At 39.6% G+C, this 9983-nt stretch overlaps 1 protein-coding gene across 1 annotated transcript; it reads left to right on the top strand.

Annotated features, from left to right (window-relative positions):
- The first annotated feature begins 4464 nt into the window (after positions 1–4464).
- Positions 4465–7659, top strand: LOC146543893 (uncharacterized). The gene is made up of 2 exons (XM_085229548.1): positions 4465–4680; positions 6289–7659. Exons 1-2 carry the CDS (start codon positions 4465–4467, stop codon positions 6811–6813), a joined length of 741 nt encoding a protein of 246 aa, XP_085085674.1. The 3' UTR covers positions 6814–7659.
- Positions 7660–9983: the final 2324 nt, after the last annotated feature.

The following is a 9983-nucleotide window of genomic DNA, read 5'->3' as shown; positions in this document are numbered from 1 at the left end:
TCTGCTCCATTTGAGGTACTCACATGGGAAAGTTTGTACAGAAGGAAAGCAGAGTGTAAAGCGGAGTATTAATCACAAACACCCATAGCAGAAAAGTGTTCCCAGATCAACATCACGTGTGCTGAGAAATGTGGCTCTTCCCTTGTTGTAGCTCTGCTCTTAGATTGCACTTCCTCTCCTAAGTGCAGTTATTGCATGTGTTATTCCTTGTTTGTCTCTTATTCGACTTTTGATTTTAATACTCCCTGAACTATAAGCTTTCCTAATCCCCTTCCTGTACTCCAATCTACAAGCAATTTTAAAAGAGAATCAGAAGCACTGAGAGCCATAAATGTAACAGTGGCTCAGCCTAGTCAGTGGATGTTTGCTTCAGGTTTAAAACCGGTGCTTGTGACAAAAATTTAGCTCTCTGGGACAGGAGTCTCTGCTGAAAATCCCATAGTAAACATGCCCTGTGAGGCAAGTGTTTGACATCTGCAAACGGGAGCCATCTGTTTCTTCTTTTAAGAGTATTAGCCATCTAATAAAGGAAAAGAGATGCACATAACTTTGAGGTCAAAACAGTGCAAGTGAGATCAGAGCTTTGATTGCCATGTAAAATGGGTGTATAGATTCATACACACACACATTTTTTTTTTTTTTTTTTTGCTAGTGGAGGGCAGATACTGGCAGAAGCCACACAGTCATCTTGCCCAGGATTAGGGGAAGTCTGGATGTAGAAGCAGTGAAACAGTTCAGGCCTCTTTTTAGAGCTAGACCAAAGCCTTTTCTAAATGAGGAACCAGTGACCTCAGAAGCCATAAATTTTGACTCAACATTTTGTAATTCTCTCCTGCTCGCAACCACCACTGGTGATCTCCAGGCAAGGAACAGCTGCTCTCTAGATGAAACACTTCATACTTACTGGTAGAGCCTGTTCATGTCCCTGGTCAGTAGGTCTTGGGGCTGGTAGGCTGAACTCTCCTCTTTCCCACTGCTTTGTATTGCTCCAGGCTTCAGTTGCCCAGTGAGCTTTGGGAGCTGTGCATATCGTGCTGGAGCTGGGCAAGGCTCATCAGTGACTCTGCCCTTCCCTGCACAGGCATAAGAAAAAAACTTGTGTAGAGTTACACACAGTTCTTCAATATTTGAGTGCACACCTCAGGGAGGGTTGCTGATGGATGGCGCTGCTTTTTCTCACCAACAGCTGAGACCTGCTGCACTTGGGATTTTTGTTAGAAGAGCAGCCCGTGTTGGGGTGGGCAGGTTGAAGTGTGTGGCAACAGCCTGATGCTCCCTGCTGCACACTGTACAGAGACAGAGTGAGGCATGGGAGGTATGCTGGAGGTACTGAAATATTAGGAACATTGCTATACAATAAACACAAATAAATATTCACCACATTGATGGAAATTATTCAATAAGCATAGTTTTTCCTTTGGGTGCAGATTTTATTTATGAAATCTATAACACAATATATTTATAGCCTGGTTTTGAATCTGGTTTTGGACTTGGTTTGGATTTGTGTTATCATTTATGTCCTTCAGTGGTACTTCGAAAAATCAAATATATCCCTTGTGCAGAAATGTTATAAATCATTTACCTTGCTTATAGTACTTAATGTTGTTAATAAAAATAGGGCAGTTCTTATCTGTTGAAGAGATAGTGGAGAAAATGCAAACATTTAGCAAAAGTGGAGGTGATAGAAGCTTAAATAATTCCTTGCATGAATTTTCTTTTGTGTGATTTACTCCCAAGGCAGAAAACCTGAGATTCATGGCCACAACCTGTTTATACAAACCACAATAAACAATTCTAGCTTATGTCACAGGAGGAATTGTGTAAGAATGCAATTATCTTTTTTAAAAAACTCTATTTAAAAGAGCGTAAAGGTTGGGATATAAGATAGGTAACTATGAAGCCTACACACTGCTGAAAGACACGTTTCTTTTCACCAGAGGATCAAAGTCTAATGTAAAGTTTCATGTTAAACAACAATAGAAAGAGCTTTGCTGAAGACTGAAGTGCACTGGCCCCACCGTATGCAGTAATGATACTGTAAAAGAGGGGATGAGAGATCGTAAGAAACTCCTGGAGCTCTGATTTTACACAGTGGGAGTAGAACCTCCGATTAAAGCAGGAACGTGGGACGTGCTTAAGGCTCCATTCATGTAGAGCATTCTCTGTAGCACTTGTCATACTCATTAAGCACAATCAGCAATTACTGACTGAAAGCTGCTGGTGTCTCACTTCCACGAGGCAAATGCTTTAGAGGTGCAAGCATAAATGGAAAGAGGGAACTCTTTATGTATCTACAATAACTGGTACTTTTGCAGGACCCCTGCAAAGCCTCTACACTTAAAATATATCACATCTCCTAAAGCAACTGTGTTAATGGCAGTTATTTGGCACCGCTCTTACTTCTGTTAATCAGATGACAACTTTAGGCCATGAATCTGTGAAATAATATTGCTTTCTGAAATTAATTTGACTCCTGCTGTTGCTGTGTTTTTTTCCCCCTTCTCTTTAAAGTGTAAGACATGTTCTGGCATCAGTCAGGTTACACATCACTTGTTTCTGTGTGGTTGAAGCAGTTTAGAGTTGGTGACATGGCTCACAGGCTGGACCTACCTCCCACCTGTCCATGGTGACTTCGTGGTCCAGGTTTGCCTAGAGCATATTTGAAAAACAGTGTTGGCTCAGAGAATATCTAATAGGTCTGGGAAGGAGTAATAAGTAAGTACTTTTTCTTTTTCTTTTTCTTTTTCTTTTTCTTTTTCTTTTTTCTTTTTCTTTTCCTTTTTCTTTTTTCTTTTTCTTTTTTCTTTTTCTCTTTCTTTTCTTTTTCTTTTTCTTTTTCTTTTTCTTTTTCTTTTTCTTTTTCTTTTTCTTTTTCTTTTTCTTTTTCTTTTTCTTTTTCTTTTTCTTTTTTCTTTTTCTTTTTCTTTTTCTTTCTTTTTTTTCTAACTTAGACCAGGAAAGACTTCTAGAATGAAATATGGTGTCAGGAAGCTTCATTGATGCTGTGTTAATTCCCAGGTCTACTAGTGAGGCCATGTTTTGCTTATGCATTACGGTACTATTCTGTATGCAGTAATGCAAGTCACCAGGGCTGCATCAGGATGACTCATCCTTCTATTACTTGGTGAGTGCTGCGACATCTCTACATGGAAATTAATATCACCAGCCTTGTGTTTGAGTTTCTCTGTGGCTTCTATGGAGCTATGGACACAGACACTGCTCTGCAGTGTGTGGGTATGATTTCTCACGTTGAGTGCTTTGATATCTGCCTGAGAATTATTTTACTCTCAAATCAAAAATGATAGAGCCAGAGCAGGTAAAAAGCAGAGTTGCATCTTTGTGCTCAGATATTAAAGATCTGTGTGTAACTCTTTACACAAGCTCTTTTCTTACACCTGACTTGCTTTTGCCCAACAGTGAGGTGGGCATTGCTTTGGGGAGTTCTGCCATCAGCCTGCCAAGCTCCAGCTGCAGGCAGTCCAACGCACTGACCCAAATCCAGCTGATGCTCTCACTGATAAGATCCAAAGCCCTTTACAGCTCATAGGTTGCGAGCTGTTCAGGTCAACTGCTGTTTCTTAGGTGGGCATGGTGGTGATGGGTCAGCGATTGGACTTGGTGACCCTAGTGGTCTTTTCCAGTGTTAATAGTCCTGTGATTCTATCACTCTTACCATGAACACTTTCACAGCCCTACCTGAAAGGAGTCTTGCTCTTACCGTGGTCTCTTACCATGGCTGCTTGGAGGCTATGCATCCCTCCCCAGTTACGTATAAGGCACAAAGATACACAAAGAGAAAGAAGTTTGGATCAACAGTTCATTTCCAGCCACACTAAGAAAGCCCTATAGCAGAGGATTTGTTGGAAGATTTATTTATTTTTTATTATAGTTGTCTGCATTGTCTTTCTTTACCTGTTGGTAGTGTTCATTTACTTACCTTGTGCCTCCCTGAGAAAAAGCCCTTAATGTTGTTATCAGGGAGCTCCTACTCCTGAGGGCAGCGATCTGCCTGCTCCATGGTGAGCTGTGACGACTCTTGCCTGTGGGATGTTGATCATCTTTAATTGCTGCTGCGTCAGCAGTCACATCAGGCTGCATCAGATGACAGTATGAGACCTTATTGACAGAAGGCAGAGTTTTGTAATCCCTGCAAATCCCCCCCCCCCCCTTCACCTGAGCTTTTGCGTTCACAGTCTGGATTTACCAGCCATCTGTGAAGAGCTTTCAGAGGATAAAAGCAGCATTAATGGTTTGACCCCAAGAAAGGCATCACTTGCCTGTGATGTGTAAGAGCCCAGTTCAGCAGGAGCTCAGAGCTTAGTCTGTCTTCTGTGTTTGCTGATACTTAACATTGCAGACTGCCAGGAGACTCGCTGGTATGAGATTATCTGTTAGAGAAAAACTAGAGAGGAGTTTGTTCTGGCATAGAGAGACTGCTGCTAAATGCTCCTGAGTGGTGTTGAAATGGGGGGACCAGCCTCAATGATGTGCCTAAGAACCTGCTACATAGAAGACTGTAAACCATTCCATTTCACTGGAAACCTGCCTGACCTGGGACAATCCCATCTCTCCAAGAGCTGCTCTTACTCTCATACAACAATGAAGCAAAAGCGATCGAACAGTATTAGCATGTGTATCTTGCCCATCATCCCAGAGTATCCAGGCTTCCAAGACATTAAGGTCTGTATGCAAAAACTGTCTTTGAAATGTATAGCATTTCAACTTACTACTCTAAGTTGATATGTGCTGTGCTAATAAATTTTGGACTACATTTTGATATAGAAAAGCTTAACTTTAAAGAATTGTACTCCATTACATTATCAAGTTGAGATTATTTAAACATATTTTTTAAGGTTTAATGTGGGAAGGGAAAACTACTTTTTAGTCAAGTTTTAGTGTTCTTCAGTTACCTAATGTACTGCAGAAGTATAATCATTCTAGACAAGATCATTAATTTCCAGAATGTGATGGAATAGTGAGAGATCAAAAACTTGATTGCTTGTTGGTTTCCATGGCCTGTCCAACCTACTAGTCCTGGTTTGTGCTTGATGTTTTCCACTCATCATTAGTGAGCAGCTTGCCAACTTGCTGATGATGGAGTACCCTACTGAGACATTGCTGGGCTCTGAAACCAGATTTGTGATTGAACCCTTAGCAAGGATCTAGACTTAATTAGCAATTGTGAAAAGCTGTTTGAATGATCATTTCGTGATACCAAAGGCATTGTCAGGCATAATAAATGAGTGCAAAATGTTCCATGGTCCAGCTGTGAAACATTACTGACTATATACAGTGTAGTTTTTATTGATTTGAAAGAGTAATATAATGCAAAGCAGTTCTTCCATCAAGCTGAACAGCTAAGATTTTTCAAAGAAAAAGCCATGATCTAGCCTAGTTTGGTGAGCTGAAACCATCTGGTAGCTTAAGACAGATTGGGATGTCTTGGAGTATACGTGAGAAAGATGGAAATGGCAGAGCAGTAATTTCAAGAGCCCAGGGGACATTTAACTGTGGACATGGAAAGGCAATCTTTTTTGTGATGAATTTCTAGCAAATTGTTTTGGCAGTCATTGATTTCCCTCACAGTCAGTAAAAAGACTCACAGCATGGGTGTTCCCCTGAAGTCAACGAGAGACACCCACTGATGTCAATGGGAGTCGAATCAGGCCTTTGGCTATTCAAGTAGCTGAGGTATTAAAATGGTTGGCAGGGAGAAAGGCATCCTATGATAGGAAAGGAGAAAAATAGTCCATGCATGTCTATGATATACTGCAGGGTAATACCAAACTTCATAGTTTTAGGATGTAGAAATACATCACATGTGAAAATTGCTTTTCTGGTAATAATACACTGCAATTCACAGCAGAGTAAGGAAAGGAAAAAAAAAGAAGAAAAATTTCTTACAATAGGAATACATTTTTATCATGGGACACTGCAGCTACAAGCTAACAAGATTTGAAAAGGACAGACCTCTTAAATTCTCTTAATACAGACAGGTGAGAGATTCTTTTAGAAAATTAGGTTTTCAGAGAGGCTACACAAAATTGTAGCAGTACATCAGAGTCAGAGTTCAGCATTGTTTAACCTTAGACCAAAGCGTTTATTTGCCAGAGAGGGATTAGAATTAGAGTCCTCAGGGAATTTAGGTTAAGAAGCTGAAACTTTTCCCAACAGCTGTTTACTGTGAGGAACCATAAGATCCTTTTCTACATAAACCAGCACATTTTAATTTAAATTCCTTTCACCCTTCTGCCCCACTCCTGCCTCTCTCCTTCCCCTTTTAAACAGTTATCAAGAAATTTTTCAGAAACTCGAGCCTTCAACCGGCTTCTCCGGGATTGGGAAAGAGGAAAGAGCTCTTCCTCACAGCTGAACAGTTTTCCAGACACAGCTTCCTTATCCCATTGCCTGGGGAGCTCCTCAAGAGGCTACCTGAAAGGCCAACCAGCACACAGCAGTGGCTTCCAAGACAAACCTTTGCAAGAATATTTCAACGAGAGGCTGATGGAGCTCAGGAACTATGAAAGTAAGATATCTAATAGGAAGACAAAGGGATTTCCTGACAAGAACCAAAACCCCTTCCTCACCCACAGAGGATCTCGGCGCAGAAGTAGTTGCAGTGCTGTGGTAATGGTTGGGTATAAGGAGACAGAAGAATCCTGTAGCTCATCAAATCAAGAAAACAGAAAAGCGACAGAACACAGTGGTCAAAAGAAAACCCAGAATGTCCTGGACTTCTACAAGGGGGACTTTTTGGACATTTTAACAATGCACGTTGCTGCTCCTCTAGAAGCATTTGTCCAAAAAAAGTAATGCTGGAGCTGTTTACAGCCAGTTCTGCAGTCCTCCAAGTGAAGAATCATTCCTGTTCAGTACTGTTGTGACTTCAGTAGTTCATGTATGTTAGTTCATTCTGATGCAGAAATATGCTTGTGGAACGATGTTCTTTACTTGGCATATCTTTGTTTTCAATTATTTTCCTCAAAGAATCAGTAAAAATGAGGGATAGTCTTGAATTACTATAAGCAGAGAGCGCTGTTCTAAATGCAACATTACTTCAATTCTTAAGTTGCCTTAAAATAGAGTGATTAGTTTCAATAGAGCAGTGTGGTTTCCCATTGGTAGCATGTAGTCTCCATTAGCTAATCTGAAGAAACAATATAGTGTCCTGCCAAGTTACTTTGCCTGTTTTAAATTTTCTTGTTTGTTTGTTTTTTTTAACTTATCACTTTGACCCATTCAATCTATGCTATGTTTTGCATGGATGCAAACTACCTGATAAGAAATGTTTGATTTTGTCTTGTTGCCACATGTTATAATCACCAGGAAGATCCTCATAACAGTCTGACACTTGAAGAACAAAGATGTAAGCCTCATTTTTAAATCTTATCAGTCACTGTGGTTTCATGGGCATACTCACAAACCTCTGACTTAAAAAGCACTGCAAGGGCAAAGAGAAAGGAATGCTACATATAAGTGAGAATTGGGGACGTAATTTTGTAGGTAGAATCTGTCCCGCTTTTCTGTTGTAAATGTGATGTCAATATAGCAAATTCTTAAAGCAATCTGAGTTTCAAATTGTTTGTGTTTGTAGAGGTCATCTAAGTATAGTGTCAGCTGCAGCCAGATTTTTCTTTTACACAGAATGTCAATGTTTAGTTCTACAGAGCACTGAATATCAGGCCCAAAGCTGAGCAACTACTTTAAGCTTCCAAAAAGCATGACTGCTTGTAGTATTGTTAGCAATAAAGTCATCATTACAGTGCTAGTTTGAGCTGATGTTTCTCTGTTTTCAGACGTTTTTCAATGTGAGTTAACAAGTAAGAGGAGCTGGAGGAATTAGGTAATTGATGTATCAATTTGCTAATTCCTACTAGCAGAATGGAGCAACAGCAGGGTAGACAACAACAGCTTTCAGTCAAAATGCAAGAACAAAAACCTCCTGTCAGTCCCTTCAGAAAACAACTAAGAGCTTTCACCCCAGAAAGGAAAGGAAACAGAGCAGATTTATTCCACATCCCTTTCCCAGTCCTGGGATCAATAGCATCTAAGTGAACTGACACGGGATATTGAAAGTTCTAGGTCCTTTGTGCATGGGATAAAGCACTACACACTGAGCCTAAAGGATTTTTTCAGAATTCATAGGTTGCCTTACCACTGAAAATGGCAGGGTGCAGCCAATTAGGTAACTTTTTTCCCTAAAAGAAAATATTTATTTTAGACTTAAATGAAAGTCACATAAGGTATTAGCAGATGTCATAGAGGGGATGCATCTGGTTTCCACTGTAAATCTGCCAGAGGCAAGTTTCTCTTCTGAGAGTGTATGCATCATAATAACATATCATTATGTGAGGGCATAATAATAACAGTGCATAAAGAGCAATATTAATAGGACATAAGCAACACTAATTCTTGCATTTCTTGAGTGTAGGGCTTTGCACCTTTGAGTGTATGCTTCTAAAATGTGGTTTTACAAGTCATTTCCCACTTGCAAAGCAACCTCCCTTCCTTCCTGCTCCTGGTATTTAATCTTTATCACACTGCAATGACCCTGGATTACCAGGTCTGGAGCATCCTGAGTCTCTCTGCAGATCTTTGCCATATAAGCTAACAGAGGTACATGGAGCCCTGCACCATTAGGATGTTACTGAAATTTGCTGGCAGTAGAGGAACACACTTTCCTTTAATTGAGAAATAATTTAATGGTGCTAAACTATACATATATACATACATACTATATAATAAGCTAATATATATTAACTATATAGTAAACTGTATGTAGTTTATATACATATATATATATATATATATATATACAATGAAAATTTGATAAGTAAGCATCTGTAAATGGGTTACTTCAGCTGCTCAGCCTCAGCAGCAGTTTCCCTTCTCTATTCATGATTAATCAGAGCACTAATTGTTAACAGGCCCTATTTTCATTTTATTTTATTTTATTTACTTTTATGGTATACTGAATATGAAAAAGAATTACAAAATGCAGCAATTAAGATTCAGAGTTGGCAGAAATTTGTATTGTCTCGTCCCCCAGAAGCACCCCGTGCACTTCAAATTGCAGAGTCTGGTCCATTTATGGTATTTTTCATCTTTGAAAACTTCTAAGGGATTCAAAAAGTTGACATGTTTTTTTTAATTGGATTTCTTTCAAAATGTAATGACTTCCCTCTGAGAAGCTGCACATCTCAAGCCAGAGAAAGTGGAAAAGTCTAAGGAAGATTACATCTTGAAGAGAGAGCAGAGCTAGATGTTGCTGTACAGAAAGGACATTGGGATACAGAGAGAAAAGAACACCAAGAACTGCTAGAGAAGTAATAAGACTTCATCTGACATATGCCCAGATTTTTCAAATCTGGTGAAAAATGGCGTGGGTTTGTTTAGAAAGTGATGATATGCATGACCTGAATTTATGTAGTCTATTACCTTAGGTTTTAGTGAGTACAGCTGTTAGGTGTAGCTGCTGCCTTCATGCAGTTATGCAGATAATCTGTTTTCACAATGTTCTTTTGTGAAACTTGACGCAAACACTGTTTGCCATTTGTAGGTTTGTAAAAATATTTTTTCTGCCCCTTTGAAAAATGTCTATCATTTCTCATAAAGAAAAAGCACTGAACCACTTTCCTGCTAGTGATTTTGTAGCTACTCTTCGCCTTTGTTTTAAATCCTTCACGTACTGAATACTGAAGAGCACATTCCGATGGTTATTGTCATTTTCCTTCTCCAAATATTTTCTCTCAGTCTAATTGAAGCTTAGACAACATCCTTTATAGGCCTTCATAAACCAGACAGCACTCAGCTTCAAAAAATAGTTTGTATCTTCTGAAGCCTCCATCCCTGCTTGTGACTGTGTCATCCTTTCCTTGAACCTGTCTTTAAGGCCATAGGGTTGTGTTGGTGACAGTTCATATTGCAGAGGAAGGCAGGGGGTGTAAGGGTGTAAGGCACGGAAAGGAGATCTCAGAGAAAAC

The sequence above is a fragment of the Meleagris gallopavo genome, chromosome 8 (assembly GCF_905368555.1).
Source record: "Meleagris gallopavo chromosome 8, MGAL_WU_HG_1.1, whole genome shotgun sequence".
In the NCBI taxonomy this organism is placed as follows: Eukaryota; Metazoa; Chordata; class Aves; order Galliformes; family Phasianidae; genus Meleagris; species Meleagris gallopavo.
Note: the sequence above shows the minus strand (reverse complement) of the source record. Positions and strands in the feature narration are given on the sequence as shown.

Coding starts and splice junctions, on each gene's coding strand:
- LOC146543893 (XM_085229548.1), top strand. CDS start 4,465: ATGGGGGGACCAGCCTCAATGATGTGCCTAAGAACCTGCTACATAGAA. Junction 4,681..6,288: donor CAGGCTTCCAAGACATTAAG/GTCTGTATGCAA, acceptor CCTTTTAAACAG/TTATCAAGAAATTTTTCAGA.